The sequence below is a fragment of the Lithobates pipiens genome, unplaced genomic scaffold, assembly GCF_037356315.1.
Source record: "Lithobates pipiens isolate NorthernLeopardFrog02 unplaced genomic scaffold, aLitPip1_a1.2 Scaffold_16, whole genome shotgun sequence".
NCBI classification, from domain to species: domain Eukaryota; kingdom Metazoa; phylum Chordata; class Amphibia; order Anura; family Ranidae; genus Lithobates; species Lithobates pipiens.
The window spans coordinates 4,609,099-4,631,089 of NW_027507748.1; the positions used below are offsets into that span (position 1 = coordinate 4,609,099).

The 21,991-nt window shown below is 51.4% G+C and overlaps 1 protein-coding gene across 1 annotated transcript in view; it reads right to left on the reverse strand.

Annotated features, from left to right (window-relative positions):
* The window catches only part of PTGFRN (prostaglandin F2 receptor inhibitor), a 51,393-nt gene that overhangs the window by 16,474 nt on the left and 12,928 nt on the right, over positions 1-21,991 (reverse strand). The window contains exons 2-3 of the mRNA XM_077479495.1: positions 9,551-9,919; positions 1,983-2,402 (exon numbers count right to left, since the gene is read on the reverse strand). Coding sequence (XP_077335621.1) covers positions 1,983-2,402; positions 9,551-9,919 — 789 coding nt within the window. The remainder of the gene's footprint in view (positions 1-1,982; positions 2,403-9,550; positions 9,920-21,991) is intronic.

Here is a 21,991-nt window from a genome sequence, read left to right on the forward strand (position 1 = left end):
GAGGACACACATGGTAATGGTAGCCTCATCTCAAAAGACCTGGAGCTAGGGTTGGGTTGAAGGGACGGTGTTCAGTTGTGGGACATAGAAAGATAAAGTGGTTTAATGTTGAAGGGGTCCAGCTGGGGTCATGTTGGATTGGTGGGATGGGGCTCAGTTTATAGGGACACATGGGGTAATGCAAGTCTAATCCCAAAAGGCCTGGTCTGGGGTCATGTTGGATTGGAGAGACGGGGATTAGCATGAGGATACACAGGGTAGAGGTGACCCAATCTCAAAAGGTCCGGAGCTAGGACTGGGTTGGTTGAAGGGACGGGGCTCAGTTCTGGGACATGCGAGGTAGAGAAAGTTTAACCTCAAAAGGACCTGGGCTGCGCTGGATTGCAGGAGACAGGACTCTGTTCTGGGATCCATAAAGGTAATGGGAATCAAATACTGAAGGGGAGGCTGGGGTTGTGCTGGACTTGAGAGAAGGGGCTCAAGCTTTGGTAACACACAAGATAATGGGAGTCTTAGGTTTAAGGGCCCACACTGTGGTTGTGTTGGATTGGAGGGATGGGGTTTAGCTTAAGAACACACAGGGTAATGGTAGCCTAAATTTCCAAGGGCCAGAAACTAGGACTGTGTTGGATTGAAGGGATTTGTCTCGGTTTTGGGACACACAAGGTAGTGAGAACCTAATCTCCAAGGGCCCAAGCTGTGGTCATGTTGGATTGGATTGAAGCGACGGAGCTGTCTAGTCTAATCTTGAAGGGCCCGGCTGGGGTCATGTTGGATTAGCGGGATGGGGCTCAGTTTATAGGGACACTGAGGGTAATGGACGTCTAGTCCCAAAAGAAGAAAAGCGCACCAGAGTTGCCGGCTCTCTACCTTATACCACCATAATCCCAAAAGGCCTGCTCTGGGGTCATGTTGGATTGGAGAGATGGGGTTTAGCTTGAGGACACACAGGGTAATGGTAGCCTCATCTCAAAAGGCCTAGAGCTAGGGCTGGGTTGAAGGGACGGTGCTCAGTTGTGGGACATAGAAAGATAAAGGGGTCTATTTTTTGAAGGTGTCCGGCTGGGGTTATGTTGGATTGGAGGGATGGGGCCCAGTTTTTTTAGGAAAACATGGTGTAATGGAGGTCTAATCCCAAAAGACCTGCTCTGGGGTTTGTGTTGGATTGGAGAGACAGGGTAATGGTAGCCTAATCTCAAAAGGCCCGGAGCTAGGGCTGGGTTGGATTGAAGGGATAGGGCTCAGTTCTGGGACATGCAAGGTAGTGGGAGCCCAATCTCAAAAGGATCTGGGCTGCAGTTGCACTGGATTGAAGGGACAGGGCTCAGTTCTGGGACCCATAAGGTAATGGGAATCTAATCTTGAAGGGGAGGCTGGGGTTGTGTTGAATTGGAGGAATGAGGTTTAGTTTAAGGACACAAAACGGTAACAAAAAAGACTAATCTCCAAGGGTGATGAGCTAGAATTGTGTTGAATTGAAGGGACGAGCCTCGGTTTTGGGACACACACAAGGTAGTGGTAGTCTAATCCCAAAGGGCCCGGGCTGGGGTTTTGTTGGCATGGAGTTCAGTTTGGGGACACACAGGGTAATAGGGGTTCTAATCTTGAAGGGCACCAGACTGGGGTCGCATTGGACTGGAGGGATGGGGCTCAGTTTTAGGACACACAGAGAAATGGGGGTCCAATCTTGAAGAGCCCCGGGTTGGGGGGTCTTGTTGGACTGGAGAGACGGGGCTCAGTCTGGGGACACACCGAGAAAGAGACAGAGACAGAGCAGGGACCTGGAGTGTTCCGATCATAGCTTGGGTTCATTTGATGGCAGATCCGAAAAATACTGGACTTTCATTCATGGCTTCCCTTTATTATAAAAACCTATTGTTTCAAATTACAGAAGATCATTTATGGGACAAACAGGCTCCTCCCCTTCCGTAATATTATACAGATTATTAATCCTAGTCTCCCCCCCATTTCCCCTCACTCACCCATTGGCCAAACTTCCACTTGAGCCACGCCCACTCTCTTCTCCTGGATCTTCTCCCAGCCATCGGGCCCCTGCACCCAGGTCTGTGCCACACAGCTATAATCGCCTCCATCCGTTGCCTGGGCGCCATCCACAGTCAGCTGGTACTGGTCAGATCCGGCTGTGTCCAGTCGCACCTCCCCGCGGTTGTATCGGTCAGCATAGTCGGGTCCGGGCTGGAAACGCCCCAGGTGGGTCAGTGTCAGGACCTTGGAGGTGGAACCTGCCGTCTGTCGCTCCCAGGTCAGGGACAGGTGAGTGTGAGCTGCAGAAGCAGAGAAGCCCGCCTGGCACTGCAGCTGGAAAGACCCTCCTTCGGTCACATTGCGCACAGTGGTCGCACGACCCTTCGGGCCATGCAGGCTCAGCGTGTCGGGGATCACTGGATAGAGAAGGAGAGAGGCATTAGGATGGCAATGATTGGTGCAGGACAAACCCCAGAGACCCAATACATGACAGGCTGGCGGGTAAGAAACCCTTGTGAGCCTTTTACATTACCGTCATTGGAGTAGAGAGCTTCCTGGTTCCTTAAAAGGGTAATTTCACCCAGAACAGAGAATTCAAATTTGGTTTCCGCCAATGGGGATCTCTGTGCCGAAGTTCTGGTTTTGCTCACCAACTGCATTTTTGCAGGAGATGCAACAATTCCTACTGGGTTTTATCTTAGAATATGAAGAGTGCAACAGAGAAACGCCCCCCGAAGGTTGACGGGAGCAGAACCAGGAAGGTCCCCGGGGATGCACAGAAGACAGCTGGCGGCTCATCCTACCAGAATCCCCTTAGAACTGAAACATCACTTTTGATTGGACTAGCCCTTTAAAATAGCCTTCCATCTCACATACCGGTCTTACTAGTTCCTGAATTTAATTGCCCATCTCTGAATATTGTATAGATTTGTGAAAATTGATGGATAAAACCAGATGTCCCCTGCCCCCACAAGGTCAGATGTCCGTTCAGACTGGATATGTTCTTTTCCCTCCCCTTTGAAGGGCCCCACAACATCACCAACCCATTGAAGGGCACCACAACATCACCAACCCATTGAAGAGCCCCACAACATCACCAACCCATTGAAGGGCCCCACAACATCACCAACCCATTCAAGGGCCCCACAACATCACCAACCCATTCAAGGGTCCCACAACATCACCAACCCATTGAAGGGTCCCACAACATCACCAACCCATTGAAGGGTCCCACAACATCACCAACCCATTCAAGGGTCCCACAACATCACCAACCCATTCAAGGGCCCCACAACATCACCAACCCATTCAAGGGCCCCACAACATCACCAACCCATTGAAGGGCCCCACAACATCACCAACCCATTGAAGGGCCCCACAACATCACCAACCCATTGAAGGGCCCCACAACATCACCAACCCATTGAAGGGCCCCACAACATCACCAACCCATTGAAGGGCCCCACAACAGCACCATCTCGGGGGGGCTGGTGGCCCCTCAAGATGGTGATGTTGTGGGGCCCTTTGTATTCCTTCCCAAGTATGTCAATGTGGAGGTGTGATGTGAAATTGGCATTGTGTACCTTGCTGAATGAGGTTCTGTGCAGGACTGCAAGTCCAAGAGGAACCCTCAGAGTCTGGTCCACCATAGTGCAGATGAGACAGACTCTGAAGGGGGAGAGCAATGGAGGATGTGATTGGTGGACGCAGACAGTACAGGTGATCTGAGGCTTTCCCGCCATACAAGCGATAGGCACTGCAGGGGTTAATAGAGGATTATTATAGCGGTACTAGGCCAAACATGGCCGCCCTCTGGCCAATGTATTGTATGTAATGCATGTACAGCATTGTAGTGTCCTCCTTATAGGGGAACGTGGGCAGTCACTGTGTAGTGGAGACCCCCCCAGTGAATGGCGATCTGTTCTGTGTCAGCACAACCCCCCACCCCAACCATCCCCTGGGGGCACTTCTTTCTTCAAACACAACTTCAAAAGGACTCTGAAGGTCACACGAAGGGTCACTCTGCCTGGTATACAGGACGCCATGAACGGGGGCCCAGACAGTGTCCTCATCCCCCAATGTTTATAGAGAATGGGGGACATCTATGGGGAGACGTGTTTAACAATCGACAGAACTTCATTACATAGAAGATTTCTGGAAACTCTGAAGGGTGTGTACAGCTCAAACTTTTTTTTTTAATTTTCTTTCGCAGTTGGATGGATGGTGGAAGTGTGAGGACTCCCGCAAACGTTTCCTACTCCTGTCTGTGCCACCAACTTTATTTGTTCTGGTGTCACCATAGCTGAAAGGGATGGGAAATCCTAAATTTGTGGTCTCCAGAACAGGAAGAGAGGAAATCTTCCAATGGGGACACCTGTTCTGGTGATAAATGTCAGAGAGGGGAATTCTCTCACTTACTGCTGTGTCTCTCTGATAGGAAGTGAAGGGAAATCTCCCCAACTGAATAGCAAAAAAAAAAAAAAAAAAAACACACTTAGGGGGTCTTAACCTTCCTTACTCTATCCAAAACTAAAAATAATGCTTTGGCTTTACATACACTTCAATTTTCCACACATAAAAAAGGTTCAATAAGGAGCCAGTGTTATCCAATCCCAGACTATGGATTACTATATGATGATCTCATACAGAAGAGTTCACCAATTCTGGGTCGTCGCTTCCTTTGGGCCAGGATTGGTGAACTCCCCCATACAGGACCAGGATAAAGTAATCCATGGCCTGGGATTGGTGGACTCCTCCATACAGGACCGGATGAAGTAATCCATGGCCCAGGATTGGTGGACTCCTCCATACATGACTGGGATGAAGTAATCCATGGCCAGGATTGGGGAACTCGTCCATACCAGGACTGGGATGAAGTAATCCATGGCCTGGGATTGGTGGACTCCTCCATACAGGACCAGGATAAAGTAATCCATGGCCAGGGATTGGTGAACTCCTCCATACAGGACCGGATGAAGTAATCCATGGCCTGGGATTGGTGGACTCCTCCATACATGACTGGGATGAAGTAATCCATGGCCCAGGATTGGTGGACTCCTCCATACAGGACCGGATGAAGTAATCCATGGCCTGGGATTGGTGGACTCCTCCATACAGGACCGGATGAAGTAATCCATGGCCAGGATTGGTGGACTCCTCCATACAGGACCGGATGAAGTAATCCATGGCCCAGGATTGGTGGACTCCTCCATACAGGCTGGGATGAAGTAATCCATGGCCCAGGATTGGTGGACTCCTCCATACAGGCTGGGATGAAGTAATCCATGGCCCGGGATTGGTGAACTCCATACAGGACCGGGATGAAGTAATCCATGGCCCGGGATTGGTGGACTCCTCCATACAGGACCGGATGAAGTAATCCATGGCCAGGATTGGTGGACTCCTCCATACAGGACCGGGATGAAGTAATCCATGGCCCAGGATTGGTGGACTCCTCCATACAGGCTGGGATGAAGTAATCCATGGCCCAGGATTGGTGGACTCCTCCATACAGGCTGGGATGAAGTAATCCATGGCCCAGGATTGGTGGACTCCTCCATACAGGCTGGGATGAAGTAATCCATGGCCCAGGATTGGTGGACTCCTCCATACAGGCTGGGATGAAGTAATCCATGGCCCGGGATTGGTGAACTCCTCCATACAGGACCGGGATGAAGTAATCCATGGCCCGGGATTGGTGAACTCCTCCATACAGGACCGGGATGAAGTAATCCATGGCCCGGGATTGGTGGACTCCTCCATACAGGACCGGGATAAAAGTAATCTAGGACCTGGGATTGGTGGACTCCTCCATACAGGCCCGGGATGAAGTAATCCATGGTCCAGGATTGATGAATTCTTCCATAAGAGACCAGCATAAAAGTAATGCATGGGCTGAAATGGGTTAACTTCTTGGTGTAGGACTGCAATTTACTAATAGGTTGCCTTTGGATCAGTGAACTCATCCATAGAGGACCTGCTTATAGTAATCCATGGCCCGGGACTAGTGGACTCCTCTACGTGGAACCACGATATAGCAATTCATGTCCTGGGATTGAACGCCTCCGTACGGAACTGGGATATGGTAATCCATGGCCTGAGCTTTGTGTTCGCTTCTGTACATGACTGGCATATGGTAACCCATGGTCCGGGATTGGGGAACTTTTCCATATGGTACCAGCATAAATGTATCTATATTCCAGGATATAGCTCCTCCATACAGAACCAGGATAGAGAGACATTTATGCCAGTCCCATATGAAAATGTTCACCAATCCCAGGCATTGCCTTACTTTATCACAATCCCATACTAAAGGCGCTCACCAATCTCAGGCCATGCATTACTATATCCTGGTTCCACTTGGAGGAGTTCACCAGTCCCAGGCCATGGATTACCATATGCTGATCCTATAAAGGAGGAGGAGTTCACTGATCCCAGGCAATCCATTAGTAAATCACAGTACCAGGCCAAGACGTTAACCCATCCAGGCCCATGGAATACTATATGCTGCTTCTGTACAGGGGAGTTCACCAATCCCTGGCCATGAATTACTATATTTATATGCCAGTCCCAGGCCATGGATTTCTACATTACGCCCGTCTGGAGTACATCAATCTTGGGCAACAAAGTACTATATGCTGGTCCTGTACAGAGGACCGCACTATTCATCAATCCGGGGCAATAGATGACCACATCCCAGTCCTGAACAGAAAAGATGACCAAACTTGGGCCATGAATTACTTTATCCCGGTTCTGTACAGAGGACTTCACCAAGCCCAGGACATGGATTACTACATGCTGGTCTCATACGGTGGAGTTCATGGGGGGCTTCACCGTTTACCAATCCTGGGCAATGGATTGCCATATCCCAGTCCTGAATAGAAGAGATGGCTGAACCCAGGCCATGGATTACTATATGCTGTCCATACTGAGGAGTTCCTCAATCTTGGGTCATGAGTTAATACATGCTGTCTCATGAGGAAAAATCCCCCAATCCTAGGCCATGGATCACCATGTCAGTTCCATAAAGAAGAGTTCCCCAATCCAGGTCCATAGATTAATATACGTCAATCCCATGTGACAAAGTTCCATCATCCCGGTCCTGTATGGAACAGTTCCCCAATTCCAGGTCATGGATCACCACATGCTGGTCTCGTAAAAGGAGAAGTTTCAGAATCCCAGGCCATAGATTATCATATGTCAGTCCCATACAGAAGAGTTCCCTAGTCCAGGTACATGGATTACCTAAATCAATCCTGTTATAGAAGAGTTCCCCCAATTCTGGTCCAGGAATGGATATATGCCAATCCCAACGCGAAAAAGTTCCACAATCCTGGTCCATTGATTACTATATGCTGGTCCTGTATGGAAGAGTTCCCCAATCCCAGGCCATGGATCACCACATGCTGGTCTCGTAAAAGGAGAAGTTCCCCAATCCCAGGCCATGGATCACCACATGCTGGTCTCGTAAAAGGAGAAGTTCCCCAATCCCAGGCCATGGATTATCATATGCTGGCCCCATGTGAAGAAGTTCACCAATCCTGGGCCAACACCAGCTACAATGTTCTCGCTGTGTTAAAGCGCAGCCATAGAGTCAATACAATTTATAGAAAGTCAAGAATTAGGGAACACTCCTTATGATTTACAGCTTTGGATGAAAAAGATTTTATATAACATTTACAGAATTCAGTCAGGGTGGTTATAATTGTGCAAGTGTCCCCGGGTATCTAAGTGGACTTACACTTAGAGATTGGAGTAGGGTTAGTTGCTGAGATGTGTGTGGGGGGGGGGGGGGGATCCACAGTAAGTAAATATAATGCACATCACTGGGTCTGCATTTCTGAAGGCAGCCAGCAGGGGGCAGCAGACTCATCTACTCACCATTTACAGCGACTTTTGGAAGGAACAAAGGACAAAAAAAAAAAAAGTTTCAGAGAGTTTTTCCAACATAAATAAAGTCCTGATTAAAGCAGAGAGAATGATGGGGCTTCCCACGTATCAACCACACAGTGAAGCTGGACCAATCCCAGGACCCGCAAAGCCTTAAAAAAATGTCTCGCTAGCAAAATCCGAACACGTATAGGAGTGCCAAGCTGTACTCCGGCAGGTCCCGGCATCCCACAACGCGTGCCTCTCTACTATTTCTAGAAAAGGCCGTGCCGAGCATTTGTGGGAGGTTCTGGGGTTTGGGGGTCCCAAGGAGCGGAGATCAACACAGGGCGTGAAACACCTGCCAGTACCACCTCTTACAGAACGGCAATTGGATCAAAGCACAGGTTCTCTTTAAATTAAAAGAGTTTAGGACTGATTATTTTCTCTTGCAGCTTAGAGTGGACTGACTTGCTCCTGAACTCTACAAAGTGGGCACAGCTCCACCTGCAAGACAGGGCACAGCGTCATCAACCCCGCAGCAACCAATCGGGCTCCCTCTCTCAATCTCTGACCTACAGATGAAAGATTAGAGGAGATCTTTTATTGGCTAAGCTATCGATTTACAGAAGGAGAGGTGATGTGCTTCCTTCCCTGGGAGGGTACAATCTCCACAGCACCCAAATGCCACTCGCCCAAAATCAAGGAACAGTCCTCAACACTGCCCACGTCAATGAATTCTCATGGCATCCTATAGGAAACGTTGCTCCTATAGTTCCCCCCGAAGATCTTCTTTAAAAACCAAAGAAGGTGGCCTGGAGTCTCATAGTGGAACTGCAGCCAAAGCATTTCAATTTGGAAACAGTTGGGAGGGTTGAGAAGCTCTGATGGGACTCTGTATTGCTGTCTTTGTCCCCACAGATTTCCTTCACCTGTCGTTTTTGGCCTGAACTTCGATTTTCCACCAGGACAGAAGCCCCCCTATGAGTTGCATCCTTGCAGCTGTTGCTGGGGAGAAGGGCACCAGCAAGCCCTTCCTCCTATGCCAAGAACAAAGCTTGGGCACCCAGAAGTAACGTCAGCAGGCATCAGAAGTGGCGTTGGATCACCCAACTCCAGCAGTGATGCCAAGCTACAGCAGCTTCCATGAGTACTGGGGCCTCCAGACAGGACCAGGAGCCCCGCCTAAGGTGCATTTTAGCAAGGCTTCCGCCCCCAGCACAGCAATGCATGCCAGCACAAGAAAGCCGGCCAGTTGGAAATACAACATACTTATGTCATATGGAGGTTTCTATCAAGTCTCTCTTAGAAATTGTCTGCAAAAGGCACTTAAGGAGAACCAGGACTATATCTAGGAGGGGTCCTGAAGGACGAGGGAACGGGGAAAGACCTCCAAAAAAGGGTCCAGTAGCAATCAGAGGCTCCCCAAACCAGGTTCCACATGACTTCATTTCCACCAAGCAGTGGCAACATGGAGGGACATCCTTTTAACGTTTGCCTTGGGGAAGCATTTCCTTTCTTGGTGGGAAAAGCCCACCTCATACGGTGTTCTAGATAACGACTGGTAAAAGAAGATGCTAGAGTTCCACACAGATTTTTTTCTTTATATACAAATGGCTCAAAATTTCAATGACTACAGATATCTAGCAACCGGAAAACATTTGGCGTCCTTTGCCGGTCCAAATATATTTGTTACCTTTCAGCTGCACATGGGCGTCGTAGTTCCCGCTGACGGTGGCGTCGGTACTGGGGGTGGAGCAGGTGTAGTTCCCCTCGTCGGACGAGCGCAGCTGTCGTAACCGGAGGAGGACCTCGCTGTTCCCCGTTCTCTGAAGCTGGATGTTGCCGGCCCTCACCCGATCTTTAAGTGCAGCGTCTGTGAAGGTTTCATCCCAGGTACTGAGGACACCGACCACGGGTCCCGAACCCGGGGAAAATGTCCATTCAAAGTTCTGCTCTCTGGGGCCCTCATAGTCGCTAACGTTGCAGGAGATGGTGATATCAGTGCCTTCCACCCGCAGGAGGGCACCCGAAGGGACACGGACAATACGACTCCACACAGCAACTGTAGAGAGAAAAAAAAAAAAACGGTGAGGGGGACATCACTCAAAATGATAAAACTCTGAACATCAACAAATTTACCAGGCCCAAAATTTATGTAGTTAAAAAGGAGGTTGAGGATAGGGGTCCGGACCAGGTGGAAGAAAAATAAAAAAGGAAGGGGCAAGAATAAATTTTAGGGAAGGAGATGGAGGAAGGGGTTTAGGACCAGGTTAAGGGAAGGATTAGGAGGAAGGGTCATCACCAGTTGGAGAAAAATAAAGGAGGAGGAGGGGGCCATAATGGGGTTCAGGGAACAAAGTGCAGAGAAGGGTCAGGACAGGGCTGGAGAAACATAAAGGAGGCGAAGGAAGTGGTCGGAATGGGGTCTTGGGCAGTAGTAGAAGAAATGGTCAGGATGGGTTTGGCAAAGGGAAGGAGTTGAAGGAAAGGGTCGGGACAGGGTTAGAGCATAGAGTTAAAGGAAGGGGGTCAGATAGTGTTATGGAAAGGAGTTGGAGGAAGGGTGTCAGGGTAGGGTTCCAGGAAAAAGCTGAAAGAAGGGCCAGGATGGGCTTTGGGGGGAAGGAACTGGAGGAAGGAATAGGGTAGAATTTGAGGAAGGAGTTGGAGGAAGGATTAGGACAGGGCACAAGGAAGGAGTTGGAGTGAAGGTTAGGATAGGATTGGAGGAAGTTGTTGGAGTAAGGGTAAGGACGGCATTTGGGGGAAAGATTTGTATGAAGGAAATGGATAGGGCAGGGTTTCTCAAAACGGGGTTTTGCAGAACCTTAGGATTCCACAAGAGGTTCCCAGGGGTACAGCCACAATTTACCCATCAGTCGCATGCAAATGACAGGTAGATTGCATCCCCCCCCCCCTGCTGAAACATGCTGAGCTACACAAATGGCAGTCATCATGCTAGCTGTGCAGTGCTGTTCCCCGCGGGACCCTCTTCTCCATCCCAGGTGCTTGTATGTGACATTGCCTGGGATAAACAGTTGGAGCCGGTGGGGAGCAGCGCACCAGTAGAGGACTCCTCACAGCCGCTTCCCTGCATAGCTCTGCAAATGAAGGAAACAGCTGCCCTGCCATGTTCCCATGTATGGTGCTCTGATACCAAGTGCCCCAATGCCATGTAAGGTGTCCCGATACCATGATCTTATAAAAAGGTGCTCTGATCCAATGTGCCCTCAACCCATGTGCCCTGATCACACGTGCCTTGATCCCACTTGCCCTGCTGTGCGTCTTTATCCCATGTAAGGTGCTCTGATCCCATGTGCCCTGATTGCATGTAAGGTGCTCTGATCCCATGTGCCCTGATTGCATGTAAGGTGCTCTGATCCCATGTGCCCTGATTGCATGTAAGGTGCTCTGATCTCATGTGCCTTGACCCAATGCACTCTTTTGTGTGCCCTGATCCCATGTTAGGGCACACAGCAAGGCACCTTATCCTGTGCAATGTGCCCTGCTGTCCACCCCATGTAGTGTATCCTCCTGTGCTTGGTCATGCTGCCCCCACACTGCTCATCTTATGTTGGACCTAGAAACATCTGCACAGAAAAAATAAATAAATAAAAAAAAGGGCAAGCACACATTTCACAAACACGCATGTATTTTTTAATATGGATTATATTATTTAGTGCCATAATTGTTATATTATTAACAGCTCGCTGATCACACCAGAGTTCCGTAAGTTGTACACATTTTAGGGGTTTCCCCGAGATCTCAATTGCCAGGGGTTCCTCCAAAAGGTAAAAAAAAGGTTGAGAAACCCTGGGATAGAGGAAAGAGTTGGCGGAAGGGTCAGGAAGTGGTTTGTGGAAAGAGTTGGAGGAAAAGTCAGGATAGGATTCAGGGTAAGTGATTGAAATAAAGGGTAAGGACAGGGTTTGGGGGGTAAAGATCTGGACAAAAAAGTCAAACACAGGGTTTTAAGGCATTAGGGTCAGGAAGTAGTTTGGTGAAAAAGTTGGATTAGGGGCGAGGACAGGGTTCAGGAGGGAGTTGGAGGAGAGCGTTTTAGGGAAAGAGTTGGAGGAAGGGTCAGGAAGTGGTTTGGGGAAAAAAGTTGCAAGGATCAGGACAGGGTTTTGGGGAAAGAGTTGAGTGAAGGGGAGAAAGTTGGATAGGGTTTGGGGAGAAAGTTGAAGGAAGGCGAGTAGAAGATTTGAGGAAGGTGAGAAGATCTGAGCATGGAGTTGGAGGAAGGATCAGGACAGAGTATGGGAGGGAGTTGGAGGCTAGGGCTTAGGGAGGGAGCTGGAGAAAAAAGTTGGAGATGGGGCAAGGATGAGGTTTGAGGAAGCAAGTGCAATAAGGGTAAAAGGACAGTGTTTGGGACAGGAACATAAGGTTTGGGGAAAGGAAGCAGGGAAAGTTACAGGGATTGTGGAAACTCTGGCCAGGCTTTGGAGGAAAATTATATACACACACACACACACACACACACACACACACACACACAGTATTCACAAGTTTAGTCTGTTAGATATCAACTGACCCCTGACATGATATGACAATCCCATGGATGGGATAGGACGGGGTGGGGGGTTGGGGGGTCATGCTATTCCCATGGAGGGGGTCAGTCTATCCCATGGAGGGGTGACACACATACAGTCCACAGACTGAGGTAAGTACAACATTAAGGAGGAGTGTTCCAAGACTATGTAGTGGAGACACGGCACACACGGGGTTAAGTCGGAGCTGTGATTGGCTGTGGATGATTGACGGCTGGTTACCCCCCCCCCCCCCCCCCGGGGGTGGGGAGGAGAGAGCTGATAGTGTGACAAAGGACGGCGCAGTGACTGTTAATTCTTATCCTATGCGTTCCGCTACATTCATCCCCACCCCCTCCTCCCAGACTCTGATCACTTCATACCGATGACAGTTCTACAGATCTGCAGAGTATTGCGTCTCAGACAAAGCCGCATTTCATATCATTTACACCCAGCGCTTCTATAGCGCTGACGTAGGAGGTGGCGTTTTACAGAATACATAAAACCTGTCTCCCCGTCAGTTACTGCACCCCCCCCCCAAAAAAAAATAAAGTAGATGACAGTTTCCTGACCATATACCCCCCCCCCCCGCTCCCCCCCCAAATGGAGGAGAGAGGAGGCCGGGGCACCTGGAAGACACACGGGAAACATACAAACTCCATGCAGGCAGAGTGTCCGGGGAGGTCACATTCGGTACTGCAAGAGTGACAACCGCTGTCTCCGAGGTCCATACTGCAGCCATGACCCAACATGTCACGACAGAGCCCCGCAGAGCATCGCAACATGTCACCGACAGAGCATCGCAACATGTCACCGACAGAGCCCCGCAGAGCATCGCAACATGTCACCGACAGAGCATCGCAACATGTCACCGACAGAGCCCCGCAAGTCACTAACCTGCCACTGACAGAGGCCTGCAGAGCATTGTGCCTCATCACATTAATAAAGCAGATTTTCCCACACTGCAGAGCATTGCTCCCTCCAATCTTCATCCCAGGCACGGAGCGAAGTCTCCCTGACCTACAAAAGCAGCGGCGGCTCCTCGCAGTTCCCCCCTCCCCCCACCAATTACCCGGTGCGGCGGCGGAGGGAGATCCTTATTATAGAGGATCAGAATTTTCACATCAATTAAGTAGCTGTCAGTGCTGATCCTCCAGCCCGTCTGTACAGACCCCCATATACTGTACATGGGGGGCCGCCCTCCCCTTACCCCCGCCACACCGAGCATCGTACAGACCCTCGTATACTGTACATGGGGGGCCGCCCTCCCCTTACCCCCGCCACACCGAGCATCGTACAGACCCTCGTATACTGTACATGGGGGGCCGCCCTCCCCTTACCCCCACCACACCGAGCATCGTACAGACTCTCATATGCTGTACATGGGGGGGCCGCCCTCCGCTTCCCCCCCACCACACCGAGCATCGTACAGACCCCCGTATGCTGTACATGGGGGGCCGCCCCCCGCTTCCCCCCCACCACACCGAGCATCGTACAGACCCCCGTATGCTGTACATGGGGGGCCGCCCCCCGCTTCCCCCCCACCACACCGAGCATCGTACAGACCCTTGTATACTGTACATGGGGGGCGCCCCCCCATTTCCAGACACACCGAGTGGACCGCCGTACAGACCCCCATATACTGTACATGGGGGACCGCCCTCCCCCCAACACACCGAGCGGAGTGCCGTACAGACCCCCGTATACTGTACATGGGGGGCTGCCCTCCCCTACCCCCCAGAAACACAGAGCGGAGTGCCGTACAGACCCCCGTATACTGTACATGGGGGGCCGCCCTCCCCCCAGACACACCGAGGAGAGCATCGTACAGACCCTTGTATACTGTACACGGGGGGGGGGGCGCCCTCCCTACACACCGAGTGGAGCACTGTACAGACCCTCATATATACTGTACATGGGGGGCCGCCCTCCCCTCCCCAGAAACACTGATCAGAGTGCCGTACAAACCCCCATATACTGTACATGGGGGGTTGCCCTCCCCTCCAGACCCACTCACCCTCCCCCCCCCCCCGAAAGGCAGCCGGTATAGGAGGAAAGTAGAGAGTCACATGATACCTACTAGAGGTAGAGGGGACCCCCAGACAAACTGGCACCAAGTATAGGATGAGGGAACAAGTCACAGGACACTTCTCTGAAGTAAAGGGGTCTCTCACACCCCCCCCCCCCCCCCAGCCCGGAAGACAAGGGGCACCATGTATAGGAGGAGAGCCGGAGTCACATGACACCTACTGGAAATCAGCACCATGTATAAGATAAGGAAACAAGTCACATGACACTTTTCAATAAGGTAAAGGGGCCCCCCAGAAAACCGGCACTGTGTATAGGATGGGGGAACAAGTCACATGACACTTCTCAGGGGTAAAGGGGTCTCTCTCGCTCTCTCCCCTCTTGAAGACAAGGGTCACCATGTATAGGATGAGGGTAAGAGTCACATGACATTTCAAGGTAAAGGGGACCCCCAGACAACCGGCACCATGTATAGGTTGAGAGTAGGAGTCACATGACCCCTGCTGGAGGGAAAAAGGTTCCCAAGACAATGGGCACCATGTATAGGGTGGAGGGGAATGAGTCACATGATCCCTACTGGAGGTCACATGATCACTTTCATGGGTAAATAGGGGTCCCCTTAGACAACCGGCACCATGTATAGGAAAGGAGTCACATGACCCTTCCTAAAAAGTAAAAGGGGCCCCCAGAGGACCAGCACCATGTATAGGAAAAGAGAACAAGTCACATGACCCTTCCATACATCTTTAGACTACTGCAGAACGACAGTTGAAGAGCGACGGGGCAACGGGCGTCACACAGATGTCAGCGTGCTGCAGCAAGCACATGTGTGAGCGTCTGTGCTGCTCCCGGCAGCCAATCAGGAGCCTTTCGGCGGCGCACCCTGCGGCGGTATGCCATGCTGAGGGGAAGAATGGAGACGAGGACTTTCTATGGGAAGTTATGATAGGAGGGCGGAGTGTCACCACAACACACAATAATTGTAGAAGACTCTCCCGGGGTCACGGCCGATCTCCTAACCGCAGACCGATGACCTCACCGCACGCCTGTGATGTCACCCGCAGCCAATCAGAGGCCCCCAGCAGGATAACAGGACTTCTATTCATAGAAACGTGTCCCGGCGAGCCCAGCGGTCCCGGGGCAAAGTATGTCAACCTGGGGGGGGGGGGGGGGGGGAACTTAACCCTTCCCTGACCACAATCTGCACCCTGAGCCACCCCAATCCCCCCCCCCCCCCCACTACGGAACAATCCAGAGGAATCTCCCCGACACCCAGGATCTGCTCTGTCCCGGTGACAACCAACCGGAGGGGGGAGGGGGTGTGGAGTGGAGGGAGGGGGAGGGGAGGGGGACGCTCACACTAAATGACTCACCACCTGGAATTCAACTTTCTGGTTTCACTTTTGCAATAAAATCCTGACAATTATTTCCCCAGAAACCATCGCAGAGCGATTAACGCTTTCCGGGAAAACGAGAGGCGGGCGGTGACCCCGATATACAGAAAGGGGTGGGCATATTGGGGGGTGATTGGGACCCCATATATGGCTCTGATGGGGACCCTAATATATTGGGAGGGGGTGAAAGAAAGCGGGGGGCTGATTGGGACCCGATATACTGGGGGGGCTCGGACTGATTGGGACCCTATTATTTGGGGGGGTAATGGAATGGGAACCTGAATATAATATATATATATGGGATTGATTGGAACCCCAATATATTGGGACAAAGGGGATGGGGACCCTGTATATAGAAGGGACAGGGGGACTTCGATTGGGACAAGGGGGATTGGGACCCGATATATTGGGGGGGGATGGGGGACCCTGATAAATAGAAGAGAAAGGGGGGGGCTCGGACTCTGATTGGGACCCTATTTGGGGGGGGGGTGGAAGGGGTACCTGATATATAGATGGGGGACTCCGATTGGGACAAGGGGGATTGGGAATCTGATATATTGGGGAAGGGGACCCCAATATATAGAAGGCGGCTCTGATGTGGACCTGATATATTGGGGGGGCCCTGATATAAGGAAGGGAGGGGACTCTGTAACCCTAACACATTAAGTTGGATGGGGACCCCAACATATTGGAGGGGGGAAGGATTCTGATGGGAACACTAATATATTTTGGGGGGGGGGCGGACTCTGATGTTAATGTGGACCCCAATATGTTCCCGAGAACTCTGGTGTGACCATAATATATTTGGGGGGGGAGGGGACTCTGATGGGAACCCTGACATACTGGAGGGGCACTGATGTATGGGGGGGGGGGGGAGACTGATGAAAATCCTTAAGCTAGGGGGGTTCCCCAGATGTAAGGGGGGGGGGGGTCGCTTCTGATGTGAAGGGGGGCACGACTGATGAAAAAATATTTCTTGGGGTGGGATCAGTTATAAAACTACAATATTTTCCCGCCCACAAAATGTGTGTAAAATATACAAAGTGACCCCCATACTGTTGAAGACCCCTGAATGCACCCATCCCCCCAAAATGGACGATCTCTGTTCAGACAGGTCCTTCACCCCCCAGATATAGTCTCCCCTCCCCCATGGATGGACGGATCTCTTTTCAGACAGCCCCCCCCCCCCCCCCCATGGATGGACGGATCTCTTTTCAGACAGGTCCCCCCCCCCCCCCCCCCATGGATGGACGGATCTCTTTTCAGACAGGTCCCCCCCCCCCCCATGGATGGACGGATCTCTGATCAGACAGGTCCTCTTCAGTTTCCAGGACTGTGACGCCGAGTCCCTCCCAGGACAAACAGAAGAAGGCTGATCCCTGGGTGGTGGAATGTGGCGGCTCAGTACACACCTGTCCTATTATACTTGCTGAATCCACACAATATAGGAGGGGAGGTGGATCCACACTATACTCCTCTCCACCACACAGGGGGGAGGGGGGGGGAATCACCCAACCACCACTCAAAGTCCCGATACCCTCCACAGAACTACAAATCCCAGCATGCACTGGCAACACTTTCTTGGACTGAGGTGCCAACTCAGAGATGATATGATCATGTAAATCCCAGTGCCTTTCATAGTTCTTGGCGGTGTTCACAAATGTCTGACACAGATCAGCCCCCTGCTGCGACCTCTAACCTTGCGATTTGCTACAAAGTTACAATGTACAGTACGGGGGGGGGGGAGATTGAGGAAATGCTTCTCCCTTCTACAAAGTTACAATGTACAGTCTGATCACTGGGAGAGGGAATGCAAAGTTACAATGTATGCCCCCCTCCCCCGCATCTATACACACTTCCCAGTGCTGATCTCCCAGCCTTCGCTGACCCGGGACAAGTCCCAGCAGATCCGACAGATGAGAAGCTGTCACCATGCCAGACACCTCGCCCTGCCGGTGACATCACTGAGCGCAATCCCCAGGACAATCATCACCGGCCCATCATACCTGGCTGGGTGCCCCGGGGAGGAGGGGGTTAAATCATCTCACCTTTCACAGGGAAAGATTTCACAAGCAAAGAGGAGGAGGATCTGTAATCTCACCTGCTGGAAGCTCGGCTAGAGTGTCAGCTCTGAGGGACAACTCAGCCAACTATGAGGAATGGAATCCAGGGTCATAGTGGGGTCACCCAAAGAGGATACGACTCCGACACTCACCAGTCCCATTATCCACAGTGTCACCCCACCCTGATCACAGAGCCAAGGTTGCCCCCATCCACAGTGTCACCCCACCCTGATCACAGAGCCAAGATTGCCCCCATCCACAGTGTCACCCCACCCTGATCACAGAGCCAAGGTTGCCCCCATCCACAGTGTCACCCTACCCTGCACACAGAGCCAAGGTTGCCCCCATCCATGGTGTCCCTTCACCTGCACACAGAGCCAAGGTTGCCCCCATCCACAGTGTCACCCCACCCTGATCACAGAGCCAAGGTTGCCCCCATCCATGGTGCCCCTTCACCCTGCACACAGAGCCAAGGTTGCCCCCATCCACGGTGCCCCTTCACCCTGCACACAGAGCCAAGGTTGCCCCCATCCACGGTGTCCCTTCACCCTGCACACAGAGCCAAGGTTGCCCCCATCCACAGTGTCACCCCACCCTGATCACAGAGCCAAGGTTGCCCCCATCCACGATGCCCCTTCACCCTGCACACAGAGCCAAGGTTGCCCCCATCCACGGTGCCCCTTCACCCTGCACACAGAGCCAAGGTTGCCCCCATCCACGGTGCCCCTTCACCCTGCACACAGAGCCAAGGTTGCCCCCATCCACGGTGCCCCTTCACCCTGCACACAGAGCCAAGGTTGCCCCCATCCACGGTGCCCCTTCACCCTGCACACAGAGCCAAGGTTGCCCCCATCCACAGTGTCACCCCACCCTGCACACAGAGCCACCCCACCCTGCACACAGAGCCAAGGTTGCCCCCATCCACAGTGTCACCCCACCCTGCACACAGAGCCAAGGTTGCCCCCATCCACAGTGTCACCCCACCCTGCACACAGAGCCAAGGTTGCCCCCATCCACGGTGCCCCTTCACCCTGCACACAGAGCCAAGGTTGCCCCCATCCATGGTGTCCCTTCACCCTGCACACAGAGCCAAGGTTGCCCCCATCCACAGTGCCCCTTCACCCTGCACACAGAGCCAAGGTTGCCCCCATCCACGGTGCCCCTTCACCCTGCACACAGAGCCAAGGTTGCCCCCATCCACGGTGTCCCTTCACCCTGCACACAGAGCCAAGGTTGCCCCCATCCACAGTGCCCCTTCACCCTGCACACAGAGCCAAGGTTGCCCCCATCCACAGTGCCCCTTCACCCTGCACACAGAGCCAAGGTGCCCCCATCCACAGTGTCACCCCACCCTGATCACAGAGCCAAGGTTGCCCCCATCCACAGTGTCCCTTCACCCTGCACACAGAGCCAAGGTTGCCCCCATCCACAGTGTCACCCCACCCTGATCACAGAGCCAAGGTTGCCCCCATCCACAGTGTCACCCCACCCTGATCACAGAGCCAAGGTTGCCCCCATCCACAGTGTCCCTTCACCCTGCAGACAAGAGTCAAGGCCACCCCCATCCACAGTGTCACCCCACCCTGATCACAGAGTGACACCGAGCCAAGGTTGCCCCCATGCATGGTGTCACCTGTCCCTGACCAAAGTAGGACACCGAGCCAAGGTCACCCCCATTCATGTTATCACCTCACCCCTCCAATCTTCACCACACCTGGATCACAGAGTGACACAGAGCCAACGTCAACCCCATGCATGGTGTCACCTGTCCCTGACCAAAGTATGACACTGAGCCAAGCTCATCCCCATTGACGTTATCACCTCACCCCTCCAATCTTTATCACTCGCTGATCCAAGAATGACACTGAGCCAAAGTCACCCCCATCCACGATACAGAACTAAGGTCACCCCCATCCATGGTGTCACCTCACCCCTCCAATCTTCATCACACCTTGATCAGAGTGACAGAGAGTCAAGGTCAACCCCATCCATGGTGTCACCTGACCAAAGAGCAACACAGAGGCAAGCTTTCCCCATCCACGGTGTGTCACCTCACCCCTCCAATCTTCATCACACCCTGACCAAAGAGCGACACAGAGTCAAGGCCACCCCCAGCCACAGTGTCACCGAGCCAAGGTTGCCCCCATGCATGGTGTCCCCTCACCCCTCCAATCTTCATCACACCTTGATCACAGATTGACACAGAGCCAAGGTCACCCCCCATCCATGGTGTCACCTGTCCATGACCAAAGTATGACACTGAGCCAAGGTCACCCCCATTCATGCCATCACCTGACCCCACCAATCTTTATCACTCCCTGATCCAAGAATGACACAGAGCCAAAGTCAACCCCCATCCACAATACAGAACCAAGGTCACCCCCGTCCACGGTGTCACCTCACCACTCCAATTTTCATTACAGTGTGACACTGATCCAGGTCACCCCCAACCACAATGACACCGAGTCAGGCCCCCCCCCCCCCCAAACTCTCTTCAAACTTGACCATAGAGCGACATTGAGCCAAGGTTACCCCCACCCATGGTGTCACTGCACTCCTCGGGCTCTCACTATACCCCGATCATAGAGTGACACCGAGCCGAGGTCTCCCCCATCTTCACTCATCAAGTCTGTTACTTTCATGTTGAGACATTTCCAGCACAGTCCCAATTAAACCCCCAAAATGTAACTGGAGATTTGTTCGGTGCACCACTGCTCCCCCACCCCCCCCCCCCCCTATATATTATTGCGCAGAAAAACGACAGCTGTGATGGAGACCGCTGAGACCCAGCTGTCCCCCCTCCCGTCACAGGACACGGGGGGGGTATTATATATCAGGGGAAGGAGAACAACTACACTATTCTACATATACATCAATCACCGTGAATGGAGGCACCAGTCAGGACAGTTCAGATACCATCAGCCAGGGGGAGCCGGTGCTGCTGACCACAGATTGGTCTTCATACATCACATCCATGGCGGGGATCCTTGGAGATTTAAAGGGGCTCAAAAAAAAATAAAAAAAAAATAAATAAAAATAAAAAAAATAAAAACACAACACACAGTAGAATTTTCCAGCAGTTTCCAGGGGTGGAGTCAGTTTTTGGTAACTTCATCTAGGGCCGATACAAAATCGATTAAATCGACAACTAATCGGTTATGAAAAAAAAAAAAAAGTTGTCAACCATTTCCATAATGGATAAATCGGCCGGTCAATTGAGTTGGACCGCATGCAGAATGCATTATCGGTTTACAGATCAGGAACTACAGCGCAGCCCACATACAGCTCAGTAAGTGCCTGAGAACTTGTGACTGTGTGAGGAGCAATGCCTCATGGGACATGTAGTCCTGGGCATGAAGCGAGCGGTTCTAAAGGAGCAAGTTTTCTTTACCTTGCTATAGAGGCACTCTGAAGGCAGGAGGAGCCGGGAAGTGCCACTGGGGGGACCCCAGAAGAGGAGGATCCGGGCTGCTCTGTGCAAAACCATCACACAGAGCAGGTAAGTATAACATGGTTGTTAATTATATATATAAAAAATTTAGTACACACACATATATATATATATACACACACACACACACACACACACATACACATACACACATACATACACATAGATAGATAGAATCTCCATCCATGAAAACTTTAATATAAAATATACCCTACATCCGGGTGTATTTATTATGATATATATGATACAAGTATTATCCATTATCACTTTTCGCTGTTTCACAGTATAAATGATCCCCTTATAGTAGCGATTATTTGCTTTTTTTGTACTATAAAAAAAAAAGGGGGCCAATTTTAGTTTTTTTTTTTTTTTTTTAACCCCATGATGAGAGATACAAAAATAAATATATAAATAAAAATAAAAAAAGCATGCTGCTACTAAACGTCTTAAACCTGGAACCCACCGATGTGTTTGATGTTTTTTGCAGAAACGCACTACAGTTCATATAACAAGGTTTCCTATGACACACATTCACATCGAGGCTTTTTTTTTTCCCCCCAGACTCTGCGTATTAGGAAAGGGTCAAGAACTTTTTTCCCAACACGAACGTGATTTTTTTGGTTCAATAGACACCAATGGAGAAGGTACTAAAAAACAAAAAAA